Source organism: Eleutherodactylus coqui, chromosome 4 (assembly GCF_035609145.1).
Source record: "Eleutherodactylus coqui strain aEleCoq1 chromosome 4, aEleCoq1.hap1, whole genome shotgun sequence".
Classification (NCBI taxonomy): domain Eukaryota; kingdom Metazoa; phylum Chordata; class Amphibia; order Anura; family Eleutherodactylidae; genus Eleutherodactylus; species Eleutherodactylus coqui.
This window is the reverse complement of record NC_089840.1, coordinates 244,456,075-244,483,045: the sequence shown is the minus strand read 5'-3', so window position 1 is coordinate 244,483,045 and position 26,971 is coordinate 244,456,075. Positions and strand designations below refer to the sequence as shown.

General features: G+C 44.6%; 1 protein-coding gene across 7 annotated transcripts in view; it reads right to left on the bottom strand.

Annotated features, from left to right (window-relative positions):
• The window catches only part of MYOF (myoferlin), a 134,426-nt gene that overhangs the window by 89,569 nt on the left and 17,886 nt on the right, over window positions 1-26,971 (bottom strand). For all 7 annotated transcript variants that reach the window (XM_066600980.1, XM_066600981.1, XM_066600983.1 and 4 more), the window contains exon 3: window positions 9,557-9,648. In XM_066600980.1, coding sequence (XP_066457077.1) covers window positions 9,557-9,648 — 92 coding nt within the window. The remainder of the gene's footprint in view (window positions 1-9,556; window positions 9,649-26,971) is intronic.

Sequence of the window (26,971 nt, the reverse complement as noted above, 5' to 3'; positions counted from 1 at the left end):
TCAGCGCGGCCAGCGGCAGTCCTCCTGAACTGCTCTGAACAGCTGTGAGTAGTATTCAGCAGCCGGGGATTTAAAATCCCCGCCTGCTGAATGAGCTGCCTCTAATTGGTCACAGCCTGACCAATCAGAGGCAGATTCCACTCACACACCCATTCATGAATTTATGAATGGGTGAGTGACTGCTGCCTCTCATCTGATTGGTCCCGCTGAGCCAATCAGAGGCAGCAGTCACACTATATATATATATATATATATTTTTTTTTTTTTTTTTTTTTTTTTTACACACACACACACACACACACACTTCTGGATGAATTGCAGGGAAGGGCTTATATATTTAAGCCCTTCCTGACAATTCATCCCACGATCGCCAGCAGCCCATTGCTTTCAATGGAGCCAGCTGTATTGCCGGCTCCATTGAATTCAATGGGCTAACATCATTCTTCTCTGCCACAGCTGTTACAGCTGTGGCAGAGGAGAACAATCTTTATGCTGACAGTGCGGGGGGTGGGGGTGGGGGGGGGCTCTCACTCTTGCCACTATTGTGGCTTAATAGTGGGACCTGGGAACTTGAGATGCAGCCCAACATGTAGCCCCTCGCCTGCCCTATCCGTTTCTGTGTCTTTCCCATCACTTTCTTGAATTTCCCAGGCTTTCACAAATGAAAACCTTAGCGAGCATCAGCGATATACAAAAATGGTCGAGTCGCCCATTGACTTCAATGGGGTTCGTTACTCGAAACGAACTCTCGAGCATCACTGAAAGTTCGACTCGAGTAACGAGCACCCGAGCATTTTGGTGCTCGCTCATCTCTAATAAGGAGCTACACAGGTCACGTTCCCCAGATTGCCACTTTCTTATAGAGCTGTGCCTGCAGGACTCCATATCTCCACAGAAAAAGTAAACAAGACTAGAACTTATAAGAGAATGATGAAGTGAACCTTAACTATGGGATTAGTTGGGGGGCAATGAGTGTTGGACAATGTAAACCAGCTCCAGAAGGGACTAACTATTGACCTGTTGGAAGCTCCTCCTCTTCTATAACCCCAATTTAAAAAGATACAGTATACACACACACACAAAGAATAGAGAACTGCCTACTGCACCATGAAAGCCATTCAGAAAAATTCTTACTGTATAATAAGGTTTCATGGAAACTTGGCAACACTTACAGACAGACAATAGAACCGCGTTCCAAGGAAAGAATACTAGAATAATTTTTTTTACCATTGCAATATTTTAGAAGCAGACATTCAGCCAGATGCCATACACCTTTTAACTGTGTGACATCACTTCCTCACATCGAGTAATGCTTTGCTCACATCACTCCTAAGGACTATGCATTTATCGTGAAACAATTTGATGTGGTCCAGAGGTGAACAGCAAAGGGCCCCTGTGCAAGAAACATCTATGGCCCCCTATGTTTATTAAAGCACAAGGAGCAGATCATAGACAACCTTTCTAGTAAATCCTTCATCGATATACCAAATCGCTCATGATTTGCAAGTTTTCATTATGAAACGTGTCCCAGGCCAAGCAAAAATATAGATAAATATAACTTCCAAATGTATCTATTAGAAAAGTACAACACTGGTGTGAAATTCCATCACATATCAGGCAGGACTAGGATTTCTGTCACTAGAGGTAATCTCCTTCCTTTCATGCAACTACACCATTAAGAAATTATATTGCACAAGTTCTTCCCTTAATTGGGTCTAAATGATGCCACCAGGAAATCACTAATGTGCACCATGCTGCAGATACCACAAATATTTGAGACAGCTGGACGGCCACTCTGACACTTCCTTCTACGAAGGGGGTAATTTAGCCATGGTACTACTGCAAAGGGTCTATGCTTTGCTCCTACACCAAACTATAGTATATTTAGAAGCATATTCCCACTGTGGACTATAAGCAAAAAGGAACCTTACAAAAAGTTCGTAAGCCACTGAAGTAATCAAGTACACTGCTTTAAAAAAATAAAAAAATACAAAAATTTAGGGAACACTTAAATTACAAATTGATCTTGAAGAACAAAAAAGTAAAGTGCAAAGTCTTTACAGATATAAATTTCATAATTCATTGAGAACAAAAAGGATGTGTTAATGGTCAACGGAAATAAAGATCAACCACCAACTGAGAGCTGGATTCCAAATCATCCCGAAAACCAATTTGCATGAATTCATCATAGCAACTCATAATGCGACCATGTGCTTGTATGCACAATGTCTGGGCATGCTCCTATTGAGACTGTGGATGGTGTCCTGGGAGAAGATCTCCACCCACATTTGGATCAAGGCATCTATAAATTCCTGTACAGTTTGTGGTGTTACTTGGAGGCACTGGATGTACAGATACAGAAGGTCTCAGGATGTTCTCGAATGAATTCAGGTCTGGGAGACGTGCTCCCAGACCTGAATTTAATGACATTGATGCATTCATCCTTCAGGAAGTGCCTACACCCCTTCATTTTTTTTGAGCAGTATAGCAATTTGTTTTGCAAGTGTAGTGGCCCAGTACATGCTTTCCTGGCCCCCTCCATAAGGTCATACATGTATGTCTTATGATGATGCACTGTGCAAAAATGTCTTGTCATTCTGTTATGTGTATTGCACAGCTGCTACGTGTGATGGGTTAATGTCCGCAAAGAGTGAGCTGTCTGTCTGTAAATGTTCTATCCTGTCACGTGGTACGAGAGGCTATAAAAAAGGAGTGTCAGAGCGGGAAGAGGTCCATGTCTTCTGGGTTCCTGTCAAAAAGTACCGACTACATGGGGGCACCTTCAGCCCTTATGTAGTGAAGAATGCAGGAGGAGAGGTTTCCCGGAGTGCATGCTTAAGGAATGACATTGGCGTGAGCCACCGAAGAGTGAGAGAAGTCTTTCAAGGTCTAGTGCAGAGGTATTCAATTATTTGTTTCACGCCCGCGAGTCCTGAAGTCTGGGACTGCCCGGTGGAGGTACTATACAGTCATTGTTCACAGTCAAGCGCCCTGAGGTCTGGGTCCCGCTGAGTGGAGGTACTCTAGTTTCTCTAATTCCTGGACTTTTCAATTCTGTTATTTGTGTCTTGTATCCCTATGGTTATTCTTCAAATAAAAAAAGTTATTCTACGCCCTGACCGTTCCCGGGGACCTGAGGCACTATACTACTGTTTGTGGCTCATTGATTTCCCTGCTGTTTTTTTTTTAATGCCGGTGGGTACCGGAACGGGAGGGAGGGGGGTGGGGGACAATCACACCCCCCTGTTGGGCAATCCAATGCTGGAGAAGGAATAGGGGGGGGGGGTGTCTGGAAGAGGCCCAGCACTGCCCTGGCCTTGGCTGCGTGTCCCTCCGGGAGGGAGCATGTCAAGTAATGCCGTGACAAGCCAGCATCTTGCCCTCCTAGCTCCTCAGCATAAGCCATGTGTCCGGGGTCACTCTACAGGACGCTGCATAAGCACCAATCCTCCAGTTATGGGGGTAGATTTTTGAACCCTCAACCGCAGCACAATTCCTGCATGGGCCTATAGAACTATTCACCAATTACCCCATTATGAATTTAATTTTTGCAGTAGGTACAGTGAAGTAAAAGTGAAACACAATTGGTGCAGTAAGAAATTCCACATAGCTCAATTACACTATTGCCTTTATCATATGAATCACCATCATTCAACATTGGCAGAGGGAGGCAAAGATCGCCATTGTGACTCCTAAAGCCAAGTCAGTGTCCAAAAGTAATATGTGCTTTTTGTACTATATTGCCTTGGGTCACAAAATTTACCCGGGATTCAAAAGAACATAAAATTAGATAAAGAAAAGCCAGTGAGCTAAAATAAATGACCTTTAATAAATCAAGGGACTGGTCTAAACATATGGAGTTGCTTGATGGCTCATCACTCCTTGGCCATCATTGCTTCTAATAGTGACTTTTTCTGTACATCCTCCCCTTACATGTCCAGCTGACTATTTTGCTTTAAAGATTACAAGTTAACCCCTCTATCCACTGGATAGGAAATAACTTACTAATTGATGGGGGTCTCACCATGAAGACCCTACCGATCTAGAGAATGGGACTCGCGTGTCCTGCTCCTCACTGCAGGGGCTGCTTCTACCCCGTAGTGATGTCAGAATGAATGCTGCTCAGCTATCTCATAGTTCCATTGAATACTCCCCATTCAATCCCTTCTTTACCGCGAAGGGTACATTAACCCCACAGTGGGGAGGATGGTAATCATAGGACCTTTATTCTCAAGATTGGTGGGGATCTCACCAATGAGACCCTCACAGATCAGCAAGTTATACCCCATCCTGTGGATGGGGAATAACTTGTAAAATAGTTTGTTCTATGGATAGCTTTAAAGGGGTTGTACCAAAATTTCAACCGTTAGTGTTGCCTTGCACAGGGATCCTTGGTTCAAATCCATCTAACATCTGGATGAGGTCTTCCTGCGTTGGGTTTTCTCCGGGTTCTCTTGTTTTGCTTATGAACTCCAGAAACATTACAGATGAATTTCCCATGCGAGTAATGCAAGATAAATTTTCATGGTAAAGTGTTCATTTGTGCAGCAAAATTTAGTTGAACACAACTACTTCCAGAATGACCATATAAGTAATGAAAATGTAACAAAGTGGAAGAACGGTCCACATAACCAGTCTGCAATCCAGTCATTACATGGATCGCCATCATCTGATCCACTTTCACATATGAAAATTGTATCAGCTTCACTCAAAACGGGGCTATTCCAAATCCCAGCACAAGGAGAAGAAAAAAAAAAAAAAGGCAAAGCACTTGAAAGTCGCTCAGTAAACTGCAAACTCAGAAGCTAAACTGAGCCAGGAAATAATGAGTAACATAGGAATTTACATTATTGCTAGCTGCAGGGTGTATTCCACTGTGTTACTAGGAAACCAACCACTAGAGCCATCTCTGTATATACCAGAGCCGATAACCACATAGAACAACTGTACTTTTATCATCCAAAAGAGAAAACTAGTTCTTTTATAGTTAAGGCCATTTTTAAATCCAGTTTTAATAAGGCGAACAGAGAAGGAAACTTTGTGAGATGTGCAACACAAAAGAAGAATGCATTTATTTTACATTCCAGGGAAACCAGAGTCCGTATCTGCACGGTTGAATGAGCATCCAGGGAGAATGCGTTATGCGTCATTCTTAATTGTTAACATGGAATTGTCCATTTACAGTCATGTGACCAGAAAGTACAAAGAGAATATTGTGTAAGATAAAGAAAAGAACGAGTAGTTTTATTTGAAGGGAATGGCCCATCACAGAAAATTGTTTCTTGTGTTATCGAACGGTCATCATATTTAGTTCAAGAGATTTTACTTAGTTACAAGACTTTACCTAGAGTGGATGTTTTTCATAGAAATGGTCAATAGGCCCCAAGTGAGGACAGTAAATCTGCAACAATCCATAACTAAACACTAAAAATGTTATTTGTCCATTAAAATAAAAAAAAAAAAAAAAGGCCTTCTTGATATTCTATTTAATGACTAACAAAAAATAAAATTACTTTAAATATATATTATATATTACATACAAAAAATGTACAGAACAAAATCGAGTTAAGCCAATTACACACTTCATGTACTAGTTGTAAGCTTTCTGCACCAGAATTCCGGAACTATGTAAAGTACAATATTAGAGAATGGGGTTTTAACAAAAAAACAAATCACTAACAGCAAGAAAAATCTGCAGCAGTTTTGTGTTATTTGACAAGCTTCCAACTAGCGAGTTTTATTTTCACACAGACATGGACCTGTGTGAAGGAAAAAAAAAAGGCCGAACGAAGGAAAAAAAAAAAAAAAAAACTAACTTGAAAAACAAAAATGGCCCATTGAGTAATGAGAATGGACACAAGGCCAAGACACTGAGGCCACATGGGCCTCAACAGGGATAGAAAAATTAGACTACAAGTAGGCCACAACGTCAGTGCTAAACCCAACTATTTACTACTGGATTCTTAAACCCTGCTCAAATCCATACTCAGGGCACATCATACCTGAGTGTGCACACCTCACAGCTGGGTAAACCCCAGACTACACACCAACATGACAAAATTCTGACAACTTTTCTCCCAATAGAAAAACATTGGGGGTGCATCATTGTTGTGGAAGTCTGCACTTGTCCAAACATTCAGCCCTAACCTTCTGGCAATAGGGTGCCCAGATATTTCTGGTAGGGAGAGGCAGAGTCACCTATCTGATTACTAACTCCAAGTTCTATAAGGCCTCATGTCCACGGGCAAAATAGGATTTTAGATCCGCAGCGGATCACCCGCATGCGGATCCGCATCCCATAGGGTTGCATTGACCACCCGTGGGTAGATAAATACCCGCGGATGGTCAATAAAAGTGATTTTTAAAAAAATGGAGCATGAAAAAATCTGGACCATGCTCCATTTGGTGCGGGTCTCCCGCAGGCTTCTATTGAAGCCTATGGAAGCCGTCCGGACCCACGGGAGACCAAAATCAGAATATACTCACCTGCTCCGAATCTTCCCTGCTTCGCGGCTTCATCTTCTCTCCGTCGCGGCCGGATCTTTTTTCTTCGGGCCGGCGCATGCGTGCGGCACGCAACCAACGTGCCGTGCCCATCCGCCGGGCCGAAGAAAGAAGATCCAGCCGTGACGGAGAGAAGATGAAACCGCGAAGAAGGGAAGATCCGGAGCGTGCGAGAGGTGAGTAATTTCTATCTTCAGCGCTCACGTCCGCAGGGCAGGAGGGACCCGCTGCGGATTCTCCATGGAGAATCCGTAGCGGGTCTGATTTTCCCCGTGGACATGAGGCCTAATACTTAATGGACTACATTCAGTAGTTACTAGTGTTTTAGAATCCTATAAAGAATTAAATGCAGAATATTGAATTACACAATCATTGCCAAGTTGCCCATCTATAGGTTTTAAAACTAAAACCGAGAAGCTTTCCCTTTGCTTCATACCCATGATATAAATAACCATAATCCTCAAGGTTCAAGCTTAGATTTGGACTGAGGAGAATAAATTGCCAGTAAGTGGCATCCTTTCCGAATCTGATAGATGTAGCAATTTCCATCTAAAAGGGGTTTCTTTCACCCTTATGCTTGCAGATTCTCATTTGAACAAGCGAGTGACGTCACCGCTAACTCGTTCGCAATCGTTTGCGCAGCCTCTTCAGACAGGCAGATCGTTAACTGCGCACTTCTTCACATTATTATGTCGGACGCTGAGCGGAGAGTGTTTAAATGTAACGTGAAATCAAAGAGCTACTGATTTTCATGCCGGCTGAAACTGAACGACACGCGAAAAGTGCACGACGGCTCGCCTTTAAATGTAACAATTGTGCACTTTTGGTCATTATAACGATTTTTCCAATGAAAATCGTTATATCTAACCGGGCCTTTATGGTTACATATTGACTCATGGAGAAACACCAGCTCTGAATGGAGCTCATGGTGGGAATGTGAGATCCACGCCTATAGCTTGTGTATTTTCTTATAAAAGGAAGATAAGAAGTGAACCTTTCACCCCACCCTTTCTATTTGCCGATATTAATTATGCATACAAAAGATAAGCTCACTAAAGACAAATATTACAAAGGAGGACGTATATTGTGTGAAGTGGAATAAAAGAAGCAAAAATACTAACTCAAAAAGGAGGACCTGTCACAGGATAAAGTCAACTGCAGAGCAATGCAGCTCTATCCCCATTTTTTCCCCCCTTTCAGACTTTATTCCCTTCACCTGGATAGACTGTTTGTGGGTTCAGCTCTAGGCACAGTCATTGTGTCAAGTGGATGGTCTCCATTTCTCACTTTCAATGGGTAACTTAATTGGCAGTGTTGAGAGAGCAGCGGTGACTGCCCACTTGACATCGCCAAAAGTAGACCCAAGAATAGTCCATCTAAGCAAAGGAAGGAGAAAAAAAATTATATTTTCTATATATATATATATATATATATATATATATATATATATATATATATATATATATATATATATATATATATATATATATATATAAATAAAATCAGGCATTTTGGTCATGGCTGCAGAGACATGCAACCAGCCCCAGTGACTTCATTCCCCTACACAAGTCCTCTTTAAAGAAAAGCTGAACACACAAAATGCAATATATATCTATATACCCCTTAATCCACCTTACTATTTAATCCCGTTTTGTGTTCTACTGCAATTAAAACAGACAGATCTAAAGAAATCTCTAGGTATTTGAGGAAATCTGCCTTGTCCTCCTGTAACTGGCTAAGACACCTGGCTGCAGCAGGAGCCTCTCCCTCTAACCTGCCTGCTGTAAGGCAAAAAAAAAAATAGATTAAGCCCCATCCCTTTCCTAAGCCACTCCCTTGGCCACCCACGAGCCCAAAAGGGAACAAAAACAATGGGAGAATTATAGAAAACCTGCAGAGAACAGTCAAACTGCTTCAGAAACACATTGTTAGTTTACAACATTTTCTAACAGTGTGACAACCATATTTCAGGTTTTCTTTTATCATTCATTACTACCTTTTAATGACCCATTTAATGGAAAACTAAATGAAGTATCCCCAAATCTAAAGTTATCCGCTGTACATAAAGGATACCTTTATGATCAGTAGAGGTGTCACGTCGGAGAGACACCCCACAACGGCAGTCCTGTGTCCCCTTCCAGCTCACTTCAGGCTTCCTGCACCCCTACACAGTGAGGAGATTGAACAGAGAGATAGCTGTGCATATGCTGTACCACTCAATTCACTTTCAATAGGGCCGCTGGAGACAGCTAAGGAACAAGTACTTGGCAATTTCCATCAGCTCCTCAGAAGTGAATGTAACAGCGATGGGCATGCCCAGCCATTCAATGTGCATCACTGCTGCTAGGAGAAGCATCCCCTCAGTGATAAGTGGAGAAATGGGACCCGTTCTCAGAATTAGTGGAGGTCTCAGTGGCGAGACCCCCACAATCATATAGTAAAGTCCAATCCTGTGGATAAAGGGATTATCACAATCTAAAATTCTTCTAAGGTGTGCAATATTTAAAAAGGGAAGGTCCACCTAAATCAATTAACATGTCAGAAGAGGGCATTGGGGGTGTCTATAGGAGTCACTTATTTTGCAAGCAAAAAAAGAGTGAATGAAACCCTAATTCACCGCTTAGTTTATATGACTGAATTGTCAGTTACAGAAGTTGCCATAAAGAATCACTAAAGTTGCTATTATCGAGAATCTCAGAAACAATAGTGGCATTCTAGGAAAACCTTCCTAAACATGTATATGTGCATTACAGATACTCTAAAATAGTCTACAAAGTATATATGCACCAGTGCTAACGTAGGGCAATATGCCAAGGCTTGCCTTCTCCAATAAGCATTTCAGAATGTATTACCATTACTTTGCTTGTACATTGTATACACTAAAGTAGTAGTCTGTCCCACGGCTCTACAGCTGATGCACAAGTACAACTCAGTCCTGACAGCCCATGTCTCTCTGGGCATGCTGAGAATTGTAGTTCAGCAGCAGCTGGAGAGTCACCGGTAGGATACTGAGCCAATCTTTGCATGCAATCAATATATTCAGATAACCTACTTGTCTTTTCCGATTGTTTCGAAATCTTTCACAATGACATCCAAGGATGAGGAGTAGTCGAGGGGTATTCCCTTAAGATCAAACTCAAGAAGCTGGAAGAGAAAGACACGTAGGAGATAAGTAACTGCATATTACCTCAGCTATCTCATATCATACCAGTGAGATAGAAACTATGCAACAAACTGGCTCCCCACCCCTAGTCATGAGATTCCAAATTCAAGCTTTACACGCCCAGAATGGATATGAACATGTGTAATGGGAAAAAAAAAAAAAAAAAACACTGCACAACTCTGCATTCATTCATTGCCCAATTCTTCACCTCTGATGATCTGAAATTGAAGCTACAGTACAAAACACTGAATTGACACTTCCTTAGAAACGGCCATCTGGTTGCACGATTACCTCCATTGGCCTTCAGAACTGCAGCAATTCATTATAGTATAGATTCCACTAGGTATACAAATTGTCCTGCGGACAGGAACTTCTTGTAGTTGCCCCAAAATCAGACGGAGGTACTGACATGTTCTGAACAACTGACAGGGAAGGGTCATTGATTTATGCTGCTTTCTGCCAGGTTCTGACCCATCCTTCAGCATGTTGCAAAAGAAATCTGGATGCATCTGACGAGGTGATGTTTTTCCACTGCTATTCATTTTTTTGTGCGCTTTTGCCTATTGGAGCCTTAACTTTCTGTCTCTCTTAGCAATGAACTGGCTATTTGGTCATCTTGTTCAGCCATGCTAAGGAATGAGGAGTTGTGTTCTTGGACATTAGTTGGACCACCAGTGTTATATCCAGGTGCAATGTGCCCGACGGTGCACCACCTCATCAGAACAATTCTTGACATCCTCTGCAGTCCCTTTTTCATTGACGAGTTACTTTAATCAACAGGATTCCCTTTGGTTGGATATTTTTCCTCAAATCACACCATTCTCAGTATACTCTCTACACTGCTAAATGAGAAAACCCTATCAAGGTTGGCAGTGAAATCCTGGCTCCGGATAGTCAAGAACAGTTGACCAGGCCTAGCTGGAAGTTGCCCAGATGACTGGATTTGCCCATCTAAATGTGGATGCATTTCACTGTGAATCCATGGAAAACTTGGCACTTGATTTAATGCTGGACTCCAGGGTCTACTTTCCATAGAGGGCAGCTTTAATCGTGAGAATGTGAAAAGTGGTCAGTACATCTACGTCAGCTGCTTATAAAGTGACTAATAGCCACAGTAATATTTTGCTTCATGCATTATTCAATAAATTAGAACAGGTAGGACAATGCCTTATGGGCCAAACATTTTTTTTTATTGCTAATTGATAACACTGCTGTTACTAAAGAGGTGCCCGAGAGGGTTCCTCCCCCCCAACCCCCCCCCCAAAAAAAAACCATTTAACCCCTTAGTGACCAAGCCTGTTTGCGCCTTAATGACCAGGCCAAATTTTGCAAATCTGACATGTGTCACTTTAACATGGAAAAACACCAGAAAGGTTTTGCATATCCAAGCGATTCTGACATTGTTTTTTCGCCACATGTTGTGCTTCATTTAGGCGAAAAAAATAGACCGATAGAAATTGTGTTTATTTATTAAAAGCGCCAAAATTGGGAAAATTTTGAAAAAATCGTCATTTTTTCACATTTCCAACTGCAATATCTTAAATATGTGCAAACATAATATAGAAATTTTTGCTAAGATTTATATTTCCACCCGTTTACTTTATTTTGGGCGCACATTGGAAAAACTTTCGTTTTTTTTTAACTATTTAGGAGACGTACAAATTTAACATTACTTTTTAGCATTTTGAGGAACACTTTGTTTTCCTATACCAAGCCGAGATTGGAAAGGCTCATGAGTGTCAGAATAATAGATACCCCCCCAAATGACCTCATTTTAAAAACTGCACCCCTTAATGTATTCACTGAGGGGTGTCATGAGTATTTTGACCCCACAGTTTTTTTTCAGGAATTAATTCAATTTAGAGGAGAAAAAATAAAATTTCATATTTTTGCAAATCTGTCATTTTAAAGACATATTTTTTTCCTATAGTTTACATGAAAATCAGGATTTACACCCCAAAATGGATACCCCTATTTCTCCCGTGTGCAGAAATATACCCATTGTGGCCCTATTGTTATATCTGAGTCCACAACGGGGCCCAAAATGAAAGGAGTAGTCAGTGTCTTTCAAAACAGAAATTTTGCTTGAAGTCCTTTTAGGCCCCATAGCACACATGTAGAGTTCTTGAGCGACCAAAACCATAGAAACCCCCCACAAATGACCCCATTTTGAAAACTAGACCCCTTAAGGAATTTATCTAGGGGTGTACTGCATATTTTGACCCCACAGTTTTTGAATGAATTCAAACCAAGCAAAAGGAAAAAATTGTGATTTTCGTTTTTTCGGCAATTCTGTCATTTTAAAAACAGCTTTTTTTGTACAGCACACATATGAAGGAAGACTTGCACCCAAAAATGGATACCCCTGTTTGTCCCGTGTTCAGAGACATACCCATTGTGGCCCTAATCTTATGTCTGGATACACAACGGAGCCCAAAATGAAAGGAGCGACCGGTAGCTTTCGGAACACAAATTTTGCTTGAAGTCCTTTTAGGCCCCATTGCCCACTTGTAGAGTTCTTGAGCGCCCAAAACCATAGAGAACCCCCACAAATGACCCCATTTTGAAAACTAGACTCCTTAACGAATTTATCTAGCGGTGTACTGCGCATTTTGACCCCACAGTTTTTGAATAAATTCAAGCAAAGCAAAAGGAAAAAATTTGGATTTTTGTTTTTTTGGCAATTCTGTCATTTTAAAAACAGCTTTTTTTGTACAGCACACACATGAAGGAAGACTTACACCCCAAAATGGATACCCCTGTTTGTGCTGTTTTCAGAAATATACCCATTGTGGCCCTAATCTTATGTCCGCATGCACAACGGGGCCCAAAATAAAAGGAGTAATCGGTGGCTTTCAGAACATAGATTTTGCTTGAAGTCCTTTTAGGCCCCATTGCCCACTTGTAGAGTTCTTGAGCGCCCAAAACCATATAGAACCCCCACAAGTGACCCCATTTTGAAAACTAGACCCCTTAACGAATTTATCTAGGGATGTACTGCATATTTTGACCCCACAGTTTTTGAATAAATTCAAGCAAAGCAAAAGGAAAAAAATAGGATTTTCATTTTTTGGGCTATTGTGTCAATTTAAAAACAGTTTTTTTTGTACAGCACACATATAAATGAAGGCTTTCACCCCAAAATGGATACCCCTGTTTGTCCCGTGTTCAGAAACATACCCATTGTGGCCCTAATAGACTTACAGGACCCATGGCTAGGCCTACAATGAAAGGAATACCCGTTGGATTTCAGGGTACCACTGAATAAATTTCAGGCCCCATTGCCCACTTATAGAGCCATTGAGCGGCCAAAACTATAAAGAACCCCCTCAAATGACCCCATTTTGAAAACTAGACCCCTTAACGAATTCATCTAGGGGTGTACTGCGTATTTTGACCCCACAGTATTTGAATGAATCTAAGCAAAGCAGAAGGAAAAAGTTACGATTTTCAATTTTTTTGACAATTTTTTCAATTTAAAAACAGTTTTTTTGTACAGTGTACATAGGAATGAAGACGTTCACCCCAAAATGGATACCCCCGTTTGTCCCGAGTTCAGAAACATACCCATTGTGGCCCTAATCTACTTACAGGACGCATGGCAAGGCCTATAAAGGACGGAACACCTGTTGGATTTTAGGGCACAACTGAATAAATTCCAGGCCCCATTGCTTATTTGTACAGAATAAAGATTGACTCCCTAAAAATTCCCCCCCTCCCCCTCCACGCCCTTTTTGGCGTTCGCAAATCTTAGATAAAAGTAAAAATGTGAACTGTGTAGTATTTCCAATGACAGGGGTAATTACGGAGGCTGGTTGGAATGGGCCCATGGGGCAATAAAACCGGGTATCCCCCCCCCCCCTCCTCTCATGCTTTTTGGGGGTATTTCATGACCTCAGCGGCGGGGATGGGGTGTAAAAAGTGGCGTTCCGTGAGTCTCCGTAAGCTTGATGAGGTGCGGCGGTCTCACACAGAAGGCGCTCAACAAGGTGCTCCTGGAACTGCAGGAAAGCGAGCGTTCCCGGGGCTTCTTGTAAAATACGTCTCACAGGTAGCGGTCTGAATAACGCCGGGCTCACGCGGGTGCAGGCGGAATCCGCTTGCGGAGGCCCACAGCGGATCCCATCTGTGAGCCCGGCTGTGACCCTGCGTACGGCTGCGTAATGTACTGCGCATAACTGCCTACTCACACAGGCGGTCATGCACAGTACACCTTTGTTTGTATTTCCCGCACCATCGCTTAGCGATGACGCGGGTACCCGCAGCCCGTATACAACGTAGTTGCGTATGGGCTGCGGGTATATTCGCAACCATGGAGCACAATGGGCTCTATGTTGCCGATATCCGCAGTAAAATAGAACCTGCTGCGTTCTCTTTTCTGCGAGTGGATAACGCAATTCTGACCCGCTAATGTGAGCGGAATTGTGTAATCCAATGCGATTGATCTGCGTATTACCACGGATCAGACGCATGCGGAATCCGTCATTCCTATCCGGTCATGTGAGACCGGCCTAAGGTAGATCGCTACCTTTTTATCACGTGACTGGGGAACGCTCAACGAGGCCCCTGGTCACTGCTCCAGGCTCTCGGCGACCGTTGGTCGCTGGGAGCAAGGAGATTTTAAGTTTCCTGGGCTCCCTGACTCCTGCGCATGTGTCCGGCTTTTTGCCGGCAATCGCATGTGCAGAATCCTGGAAGGTCCACGGAGGAAGATTGCGTCGGGATTCAAATACGCAGGCCTCCGGTAAAAAGTTTCATCTCCTCTCACCGATCGCATCAGTGAGGGGAGATGAAACTTCAAATTTTTTTTTTTACTTTTACGTGATCGCCATTATTGGATAATGGCGAACACGTGACCAGGAACCGCTCACCGCGGACCCCCATTAAATCTCCATGCTCTTGGCTACGTTTTGTAGCCAGGAGCAGGGAGAATTTAAATTATCCTGGCAATCCACAGCTTTTGCGCATGCGCCCGCCATTTTGGCGACGGGCGCGTGTGCAGAAGCTGTGGTAAGGTCCGCGGATAAATCTGGGGGCCTTAGGTACGTACTTTCATCCTCCCTCACGGATATGATCCATGAGGGGAGATGAAACGTACGCTTTTTAAACTTTTTTTAACTTTTTTTTTTTTTAACTTTTTTACACTTTATTTTCACTTTACATGATCACTGTCATCCATTGGATGACAGTGATCATGTCCCCGGTATAATCTCTCTGCTCCTAGCTACACATGGCAGCCAGAAGCAGAGGGATTTTAAATTCCCCGGGGCTCGAGCCCGTCTGTGCACGCGCCCGATGTCAATCATCGGGCGCGCATGCGCAGACGGGGATTCGGGTCCCGGGACATCGGGACACCGCTGAGGACTGGGGGTGAGTATTTTCACCTCCCCTCATGGATCCGATCCATGAGGGGAGGTGAAACTGACTTTTTTTAAACTTTTTTTAAACTTTTTCGCGATCGCCGCTAACCATTGGATAACGGCGATCGCGGTACCGGGGACCGCTCACCGCAGTCCCCGCTGACATCTCCTGCCTCCCGGCTACCTACAGGAGCCGGGAGCCAGGAGATTTTAAATCTCCCGCGCCGCCGAGCCTTCTGCGCATGCGGCTGACGTAATGCCGCCTGGCGCGCATGCGCAGAAGACCGGCTTCGGGCCCCGGAGCGGCAGGAGAGCGGGGAGCAGCGTGCCAGACCTCGGTGAGTAATTTCAGCTGCTCCGATGGATCCGATCCATCGGAGCAGCTGAATCTTTAACTTTTATGTACATTTATTTACTTTTTTTGCGATCGGCGCTATCCATTGCATAGCGCCGATCGCAATGCCGGGGGGGGCTCCGAACAGCCCGGGATGACAGCTCCATGCTGTCAGCTACCTGCGGACACCGACAGCATGGAGCTGTCACGTCCACAGCCCGAGGGGCACTATTCTCTGCAGGAAGCATGTTTTTACGTCCTCAGAGAATAGAGCCCACTTCGGGAGGACGTAAAAACACTATGGGCTGGTCGTTAAGGGGTTAAGGTGGCAAATGGTAGATCGGGGGCCTCAATACAGATTACGCACTGGGGTCCAGGAACCTTACATTATACTTCTGGATAGTAGCACAGAGATATCTTATATATTCATATAAGCCACAATGAAGAAGTGATCCCGTTAATACGAAGGTCACGTCAGGGAGAAATTTCATGTTACTACAAATTGTGAAAGTAAAAATCTTATGTAATAACGGCTCTAAGTTTATTTCTCCCTTTCCTGAGACAGTTTCGTAACCAACCATTCTAAAATCCAACCTTCTTAATTCACACTATTCAGGTCAGATGAGTGACAGGAGGCTGCAGTCTTATATTGTTGTTGGGAAGTGCAATTATAAGGTTTTAAGGATGGGGGGAGATTTTTAGCTTGTGCCCTTCTGGTGGTCACCAAAGTGTGCGCCTATGCTAGAAGGGATTGAAACTTTATCCAGGGCCAGGATGTTGCTTCCTCCTGTACTGCCAACCTCCTCGTTCTAATTGATTTACTTTGTCAGGGTGCATTCACACGAACGTATATCGGCTCGGTTTTCACGCCGAGCCGATATACGTTGTCTCTCTCTGCAGGGGGGGCGGGGGGAATGGAAGAGCCAGAAACAGGAACTGAGCTCCCGCCCCCTCTGCCTCCTCTCCGCCCCTCTGCACTATTTGCAATGAGAGGAGGCGGGATGGGGGTGGGGCTAAAGTCCAAGAATTAGCCCCGCCCCTGCCCCACCTCTCCCCATTGCAAATAGTGCAGAGGGGTGGAGAGGAGGCAGAGGGGGCGGGAGCTCTGTTCCTGCTCCTGGCTCTTCCATCCTCCCCCCCCCTGCAACGTATATCGGCTCGGCGTGAAAACCGAGCTGATATACGTTCGTGTGAATGCACCCTAAGAGCTGCCAAAAGGAGAAAGAGGACTAGTGGACAACATTCTCTTGAAAGCTGACCTGGAAGATCAACTAATCACCATGGGTCCAGCTGCTGAAATCTTGTATCACACTGTGATAGACATGATAATTAATTAGTATAAAATGTCTATCGATTTGCACTAGACGTATTATGTGTGTTTTGTGACTTCAGCCTAATGTCAAACTCTGCTGCATAAGGAAAGAGTTAAATCACAGTGTTATATGTTATTGCTTGAGTGTTCTCCCAGTCCTCCCCATCCCCCACACAGGATCTTCTTCAACAAAGAGATATCTACTTTCACTTTCAGGTTCGAGCACATGTTTGTGAGACAAAGACTTGCTTATACATTGGACTTGAGAGAAGGTGGGCAGGAAGGAGGGGGGATTCTATATGATCCGACAAATGAGAATCCTATATGTTACTGATGTAACCTGTTGCACGCCCATTGTGTGTCTGTACAATAAAAGGCCCTGTCTGGCTGTTTCTGGGCAGAGAGCCATTTTGGATATGAGGCTGATAGCTTGTGTCTAATTTGCTCCACGATGATGTGTGCACACGACATAATTCGGAAGCGGCAAAATACCCCAAAGCCTGCTGGAGAAATCATAATCCAGATCAGTGGAGTCCCTGGGTGAGCGAGTGGATCTGTGAGGTCACAGCCTGGAACGTACAGAGATCGGCAGATGGCACGCAGAACTCAGGGGCCCGAAAATCTACAGAACACGGTAAGATTGCTTTATGTAAATCTACCGATGTGAGCTGGGTTCTGACTGCTTTTCTGCCTGTTCCTGATCCAGACTGGACCTTCACTGAAAGACAGGTAATAACTCTAGTTCTGTCCACTCGGAAAAATCACCATGTTACCTGTCTAGGGGTATTTTGTACGCTGTGTCTGCTATGTCTGAGACGGTTAAAAATTGTGTATGCAAGACCAAGAGATAAATTCTGTGAGGGTTAATGTGTCAGAAGGGCAGACTCGGCTGTTTAAGTCTGAGGGAACACGCCAGTGACACGTGCTCCTAGGTAAAACTAGTGTGAGGTTAGGAAGATTTATGATACGTATACTTACATTTATGATTGAGCGTGTTATGTTCTCATATGTGGAAAGGTATAGCCGTGCTTTGTGATGGCTGATTTCTCCAGAATATTATTGAGGTTTTGGTCATTGAAAATAATCGTCAGTCTCTGTGTATAGCTAAATGTCCTGTCTAGATCGTGTACAAGGAGTGCTCTTGGGGATTACTAGTATACGGTGGGCTGTTATAAAAGGTAGATGAGATATATATATACCCTGAGCCGTTGTGGGTATTCTCCAGTAATCCCGTCTGTCTGGTACTATAGAAAGAATGTGCAGTGTTTATTGTTGGGGGGAGGGCTGCTGATAAGAGTGAACTGAAAGCTTTTTCCAATTAACCCTTTCTGTTTACTTTGTCGTTCCCTGTGTTTTGTAGAATTAATGTGCATTATAATTCTGAGTGGGAAAGAGGTTATATGGGAAGGATTTGAAGAAAGCAGATTTTACAAGAGAAACACTACTGTGTCTTCGAATAGAATGAATAGAAACTTCGAATAGAATAGAGTTGAGCAGAGTGAGCAAGGGCAAAGGTCATAGAGCTTGTGATCTGGTTGCTGAAGGGAGCAGAGTTTACTGAACAATGGGAAAGGACCAGGAAAAGTTGCAGAAAGAAATGTTAGGTCATGGACAGGTAGGATAAGTTGTAGAAAGTTTTCAGAACATGAGCAGGAAGCCTAGCAGAAAGAAAGGTGTTTTTAGATTGCTAGGAGGAGGTATAACGTAGTTAAGAGATTCAAGAGGGGAAAGCATGTAGTGGGGTATGTGTATTGCTAATGAACAATGTAATGTCTTTGCGTTGACTACAGCCCCTCCCTGTAATGGCGGCCGTGCTTGCAATGTTTACAATCCAACATAGTGTGACTCTGCAGTAAATGTAGTGAGGCCTGCCCCCACCCTGAAGTTACTTCCCACCATGTGCTCACTTTCAGGGTGTGTGATGTTACTTCCGGTCCCTCCCCATCCGGGACAGGACCTGGCCCCGCCCCTTCCTCCTCCAGCGGTCATCTTGCCTCACCTGGGAGTGCTGCTGCCCCTGGCCCCGCCCGGTCCTCCGGCAGCCATTTTGCCTCGCCTGGGAGATCTGTAGCCCCGCCCCTTTCTGCCTCTGGCGGCCATTTTGCTGCATTTGGGAGGCCTATATTTCCCAATGCCACTGTATCCAGTGCTAACATCATGATTGTCTGAAGTAAGGTTTTGTTTGACCAGACTTTGTTACGCTCCAAGATGTGGCCACTTTGGATGTGTGATAAGTTCAGGGAAACAAACCTTTGTGAAGATGCAGCTTGGGACATAGTAGATGACTAAGCTGGTTTATATTGCATGGAAGATTGGAGTTGATGCATGGGGGGCAGAGACCAGGAATACATGACAGGGGACGCTCTCTCATGTTCCCAGGGGCTCCGTTTTCCACTGCCCGCTTCTCCAATGGATACTCAGACAGATGATGTTATGGAAGGCTCCTACAGATGGAATAATTTCCCTATAGTCACCCAGCAAACTTTTTCATGCAATTTGGTGAAGTAATTTTACTTTTTATGTGAAGAAAGAGGGACTGAATTGCCTAGAGTAGGATGTTAATTCATCCGTATTCTTTAGTTTTTCTTTAAGTCTTTTGTATATTCTAGTGTCAGTCTATACTGAAGCTATAATTATATTCCGACAGGAGAGTAAAAGCTAAACGCTGGCCATACCCTGAAATACTATTACACTGGGTGACGTAAAATTTGAATCGTGTGGAGCCCCCTTGTGTTAAAAAATACTAACTGCGACCTGAAAGGAAAAAAAAAACCAAACATTTTTTTTGTAAGGAGATTTTCGCTCAGACTTCGCTGCATACAATGTCACCTTGACCTACAAAGTGCTTGTTTTTGTGCCTCTTGGTTTACTAGTTTGAACGCAATGACTCTTTTCCCATTGAGTATTCCGGTTCAAAAGGGGGGAGGCATAGGTGATCTGGGCCATAGATGATCTAGGTGTTGTAGATCAGCTATTGGGTTTGAAAAAAATAAATAAATGGAATAAGATAACAAGATTCCGAGCCATGTGAAATAGAACATCAGCACGATTATTTAGTACTAATACAGTAAGAAACTGCAGATATGCAAACAGTAACCAGAACCTCTGTTGATAATGCATATGTTGAGCTTTTTGCAGATGGTACCAGGGTGAGGACTGATGACTCCACATCGGATATGCAGTGGTCACACAACAAGATGTCCTAGAAGCAGGAGTTCTGCCTCCGCATGTCTCAGTACAAGAAGCGGAATTGAAGGCCCTCACTGAGGCGAGTAGAGTGGCGAGAGGTAAGATGGCAACCCTTTACACTGACTCCTGGTATGCATTTGGCATAGCTCATGATTACGGCCCAATATGGAAGGCCAGACAGTTTTTTTACCTTAGCAGGACAACCAATTGAGAATGGTGCAGCGGTACAGAGTCGCATGGAGGCCCTGCTTCTACCTGACAAAGTTGAGAGTTCGCACCGAGTCCTACACTGGAGAGGCGAGAGACGACACCCTCGCTGACAGCGCAGCAAAGGCAGCGGCCCTCAAGCCGTGGAAGAAAGAAGAAAAGATACTGACGGCATGAGTCAGTGGTAAAAACTTTGGACATTGACAAAAATTTGGACTTTGATATGCTAAAGACTTTTACAGTTACAAGCCAGCAAGGAAGAAAAGAATAAATGGACTAATATGGGAGCAGCAGAAACAGGACAGCGTGTGGTGAACGGTCAACAGCACTTGCCCACCACAGTTCCTGTATCCCATGATGGCCCAGCTGATGGACGCAAAGACCCACCTAGTAAAGCAGCACTGACGACGACGCTTGAAAGAGGTTGGGCGACTTCTGGGTTCTCTGTAGCTGCTGCATCATTTGTCCGGTTTAGCATGATCTATGCCATAGGTGAGTCAGGGCAGAAGTAAATTTGCCACATCACACTTGCCGGGACCACTCTACCCATTTCAGGGATTGCAAATTGACTACGTTCAGCTCCCACTTGTTGGGAAGTATGAATACGTGCTGCTTGTTGTTGATGTCTTTGCAGGTTGGAGGCTGACCCTGTTACCAAGGCAAACAAGTAGGTAACCGCAAAGAAGCTCATGAACGAGGTAAACTGTGAATATGGGGTACCAGAAGTGATTCAGAGTCAGACAGAGGTATAAACTTCGCAGGTGAATGTAACATGTCATGTCTGCTCTGGGTGTATCCCAGGCCTTTTACATACTGTACCACCTTTAGTGTAGTGGAAAGGTGGAGAGACGTAGTGGCACGCTAAAAAGTAAGATACTTAAAAATGACGCCACTTTGGAAAGACTGTCATCCAATAGCCTTATACAGTGTTAGATATGAACCCAGGGGGGATTATACATTATCTCCCTACGAGACTGTTTGGGCTAGCCCCAAGGCTAGGTCTTTACTATCCTCAGTGGTTACAATTACAATCTGATGTGTTGACTGAGTATGTGATTTCCGTTGTTAAAGAACTAACCAAAGCCTATGCACAGGTGTTCTCTTCCAGACTCAGAGGCAGACACTGGGACACATATCTTGCAGCCTGGGGATTGGGTGTGTGTCAAGAAGTTCCTCAGGAAGCACCCTCTTGAGCCCCGATTTGATGGCCCCTACCAGGTGCTTCTGACTACTGCCACAGCTGTGAAACTAGCCGAAAGACTTACATGGATCCATGCTTCATACTGTAAGAAAGCTTCAGATCCGGGAGACCAGTCTTAGTTGTGCCAAAGACGTTACTCTGGTTAAGGCTAGTGAGAGAGGAGGGTGGCAACTGGAATCCTTAGTTGGAAGAATATGAGGGTATGGTTACCTTCTAGTATAACTCGTCCAATGCTCAAGTAGCCGCATATTCCTTCGACTATTGTACTGTGGTCCCGTGTCTAGGCGCAAGATCCCACCGCAGGCCAGATTTAGCTCAGTCCAGCTGGTTATATGACTCATATACCCGGGGAATACAATATGTTTGCGCCACTGATAACGTCTGGGGAGAAGACTGCCGTTATTGGGGATTAGTGGGATGGAACGCAGGAATAGACTGGTCCTATAAACTGCGAAGTGCCTTAAATAAGAAAGATAAGAGCGGGAAATCCCTAATTAGTCGTATAACCCTCCTTGAGAATAATAAGGACAGCAGGTATTGGAAGGCTGAACTTAGTATGTTGCTTGGTTTTAATGCGGTTTTTACATTAACCATGGGAGATCCAAGCCCGGGGGACGGGGAGACATAGTCTGGGGACATACCGGTACGGGAGGACAGATCCCTTAGGGAAGTTTAAAATAAGGGATATGGTAGATGCAGCCGAATGGAAGCCTTCACTTAGTCCCGTGCCCATAATTAACCCCCTCCGCCGTAAGATAAAGACCTTGACGAACATGATGATCATAGCCGACCCTACCTTTTGAGGACACCTTGACAGTAGCGACTGGCTACTCTGACCAGAATCTCTGGTTGGAGTTGATGAGGTACAATGCTAACAGGAGCAACAAGTCTAACTGTTGCGTGTGCGGTAGTGCCCTACCACACTCGGGGATGGTCCCCCTAAATCTCCCTGTAGATGCTGAAGAGTGGTTTATTAGTCTCTTCACGAACATTTCCGCTAATTACACTGTCCGTGAGAAATGGAAGGAATACTCTATAACTACTTAAGTGTTTTGCACCGGAGAGAGTATTACTGACTACCCTGGAAACTACACCTGCCAGGCAATTAGGCAGGGTAGAGGGAGATTTTTGGGGAACTCACCAATATTTCCCTTGTTTAAAAAAGATGAAGAGACAGTTCCGATAATGCCAAACACATACGCTACCAAAGAAAAGGAGAAATGTACTAGTACTGCGCCTGCCCCGATCTCCTAAGATGGATTGTCAGTGGAATTCCCATTTGCCAAGGGATAGTGCAGAAGACCTTAGGTTCCGGCGAGGGCACACCCTGTGGGGTGTTAACTTGTACAGATAGAGGGTATGGATGCCCGGAAATGAGCCCAGGGAATCCATGGCCTCCCTCTGAGGTGAGGTAGGGATCCCCCCCCTCCTAGGAGTAGGGACTTACGGGCAGTGGGAAAACCCTGACGCAAGGGTGAGGCGACTTGGACGTGTTCACCATTAGGACTATCTCCAGGAGGGACATTGGTGTGGGTGAAGATTAGGGAGTCCCACGCCGTGCGTACCTGTGCACGCTACTAGTATTGTAACATTATGCTAGAGCGAGAAGAGAGACCCCTGGTGGTAGTTTTGATCTACACGTATACATTGACGTCATAGGATAGCCAAGGGGGGTACCTGATGTGTTTTAAAAATTAGAGACCAAGTTAAAACTAGATCCGAGTCCATTTTCCTGATCATTATGGTAAATAAACGTTGACTGGATTAATTATGTTTATTATAATTAGCAGTGGTTTATAAATTATACTAGAGACGCCTTATAGTCGACTGACTTTTTCAAAATAGAATGACCTTAGATAGGACTTTAGCTAAAAAGGGGAGTGTCTGTAAGATGATAGGGGAGACTTGTTGTACCTACATCCTAGACGACACGTGACCCGCGGGTAAAAACGCAGTTGCCATTAAGAAGCTGACCGCACTGACTAAAAAGAGCTAACTTTTGGGACCAGCACTCGCCATGGATGAGCGGGTGGTAAAGGATCCTGGCACAGACGGGCGTCGCTGTTGTATGTGAACTGATGGTTACCTTTTCTGTTCTAGTCTGCTGTGTTATCCCCTGTGTCAGAGAGACCTGTGAAACTTATGCTGGAAAAGCCGCTCCCACCATGAGTTTGCTGGATGCATCCCCAGAAGGAGTGGACAAGTCCTACACCCCCTTGAAGACCCTAAAACAAACTTTCAACGCGCTCCAGTTATAGGCTCATGCGCAGAGAACTGTGAAAATTAGATAGAGAGTTAGAGGATAGACATTTTAAGGGGGGATTGTGATAGACATGATAATTAATTAGTATAAAATGTCTATCGATTTGCACTAGACGTATTATGTGTGTTTTGTGACTTCAGCCTAATGTCAAACTCTGCTGCATAAGGAAAGAGTTAAATCACAGTGTTATATGTTATTGCTTGAGTGTTCTCCCAGTCCTCCCCATCCCCCACACAGGATCTTCTTCAACAAAGAGATATCTACTTTCACTTTCAGGTTCGAGCACATGTTTGTGAGACAAAGACTTGCTTATACATTGGACTTGAGAGAAGGTGGGCAGGAAGGAGGGGGGATTCTATATGATCCGACAAATGAGAATCCTATATGTTACTGATGTAACCTGTTGCACGCCCATTGTGTGTCTGTACAATAAAAGGCCCTGTCTGGCTGTTTCTGGGCAGAGAGCCATTTTGGATATGAGGCTGATAGCTTGTGTCTAATTTGCTCCACGATGATGTGTGCACACGACATAATTCGGAAGCGGCAAAATACCCCAAAGCCTGCTGGAGAAATCATAATCCAGATCAACACTTTATCGGAATAAGTCCACTATAGCGTAGCACCTTCTATGACGCACATATATCCCAACAGGGCACTCAGAAAGGAATTGTTACTAGTCTCCACAGGTGATTTCCAAGATTAGCTCTTAAGGCTCATGTCCATGACAGTTTTCACCGTGTATTACACGTGCATTGTGCGCATGATACATGGTGAATGGAGTCAAGGACATTTCATTGATCCATGCACATGAGCGTGTAGATACACCGGAAATAGCAACATACTCTACTTCTCTGCGTACCACGCAGCATAAGCCATATGCAATACATTACGTATGGGTGGTGTTTTCATACGCAGCCCTGCTATGAAACAGAGCAAAGAATTTTTTTTTAAAAAAGTGACATTCTTAATGATCGTGTGTGATACACAGGCATGCACAGTACACTCACAGCCATATACGGTCTCTATCGGCAGACCTGCTATTTATAAATACCGGTAAAACGCTGCGGGACACTGCAGCGTTTTACCAGTGTGGCTGTGAACATGAGGTCTTAGGTAAACAGGGAGATCAGGAGCCTAAAGCATTTGATTTTAATTAAATCAAACAAAACACCTTTTATATTTGTTTCACATAGTGTTATTTGGAAAAACATCACATTAGTTGTGCATTCTTAAAGGGGTTTTACAGAGATACACTTTTATCACTTATCCATAGGATAGGTGATAAAAGTCTGATCATTGGCAGAGGAAGGGGTGAGGGGACTCATCCAGAGACCCACATCAACCCTGTGTCCTCTTCTTCCACCCACAGTGATGTCAGATGGAAGGGTGTGCTGGCCGAATGTACACTGCTCCATTTAAATGGGGCTAACAGAACTAATGTACAAAGCACTCAGCTATCCATCAGCCCTGTTTAACTGAATGGAGCGGCAATGCACATGTGTGGCCATCGCTACATTTAAACTCCTCCTTACCGTAGGGGGTGCAGCAAGCTTTCAGTGAGGAGAAACGGGAAAGTGGGAGGACTTCGCGATAAGACCCCCACCGGCCAGACTACCACCTCCTATCCTGTATATAGGTGATAAGACTCTTGGTGCAACCCCTTTGCTTTGGTATACAAGCATAACCTGCACATAAAATAAATATGTATGAAGAAGGCTCAAGCCTGTATTCACACGGCCATGTTTAGGACAAACTGGTGCAAAACACATCAAAGACTGCACCAACACCCATCCTTGTGCTGTCCCATGTTTACAGACTCCTCACATTACATGTCCTGCTTTTGTCTGTAAAAAAGAGGAGTAATTTTTTTCCCCTTGTGTGGAGGAACAAAAAGAAAAATCGGCCGTGTGAATAGCCTTATAGCCAAAGTATAGGACCTCAGCTGTCCATGGAATCCATAGATAACATACAGCCCGAAAATACAGCTGTAAGGCCTCCTTCCCACGAACGGATTTACGCCGCGTAAATTCGCGGCAAAAATCTGCTGCGTGGCCCCCTGCTATTAGGTTCTATTGAACCTAATAGCACAATGCTCACGATGCGTAATTCCACCGCGGAATTACGCACCGCGATTTCTCCCGTCCTCACCCGCAGCATGCTCTATTTGCTGCGGGTGAGGACGGGCTGTACGCGCTGACGGCTTCCATTGCAGTCAATGGAAGCCGACCGTTCACGCTATCTCCCGCTGTAACCAGCGGGAGATAGCGTGAAAAAACGCTTCCCCGCCTACCGCCACAGCGTCATTTGACGCGGCCGGTGCGTCACGTGACACTGCCGGCCGCGTCACGTGACGCGGTGGGCGTGTCACACGACGTGACGGCGGTGGGCGGGGAAGCGTCTTCACGCTATCGTCCGCTGGTAAGTATAGGGGCTCTGGGGGGCGCCGTGACGGGCTTCACTGCGTAATATTACGCGGCGGAGCCCGTCACGCTCGTGGGAAGGAGGCCAGGCCTCATGTCCACGGGCAAAATATTATTTAAGATCCGCAGCGGATCTCCCGCATGCGGATCCGCATCCCATAGGGATGCATTGACCACCCGCGGGTAGATAAATACCCGCGGATGGTCAATAAAAGGGATTTTAAAAAAAAATGGAGCATGAAAAAATCTGGACCATGCTCCATTTTCGTGCGGGTCTCCCGCGGGGACGGCTCCCGCGGGCTTCTATTGAAGCCTATGGAAGCCGTCTGGATCCGCGGGAGACCTAAAATAGGAATTTAAAAGTATTTACCCATCCGGAGCGGACCGGGAAGGTCTTCTCTTCCTCACGGCCGCATCTTTCTTGCTTCGGTTCGGCGGATGTGCCCGGCGCATGCGCGCGGCACGTCGGGGACGTGCCGCCGGCGTGACGAATTCATCCGCTGGCCGAAAAAGAAGATCCGGCCGTGAGGAACAGCAGACCTTCCCCGCCCGCGCCGGATAGGTAAATTCTTTTAAATTCTTATTTTCAGCGCTCATGTCCACGGGGCAGGAGGGACCCGCTGCAGATCCTCCATGGAGAATCTGCAGCGGATCTGATTTTCCCCGTGGACATGAGGCCTTAGGTAAAAAGGGAGATCAGGAGCCTAAAGCATTTGATTTTAATTAAATCAAACAAAACACCTTTTATATTTGTTTCACATAGTGTTATTTGGAAAAACATCACATTAGTTGTGCATTCTTAAAGGGGTTTTACAGAGATACACTTTTATCACTTATCCATAGAATAGGTGATAAAAGTCTGATCATTGGCAGAGGAAGGGGTGAGGGGACTCATCCCGAGACCCACATCAATCCTGTATCCTCTTCTTCCACCCAGTTATGTCAGATGGGAAGGTGCGCTGGCCGAATGTCCACTGCTCCATTTATTTAAATGGGGCTAACAGAACTAGAGTACAAA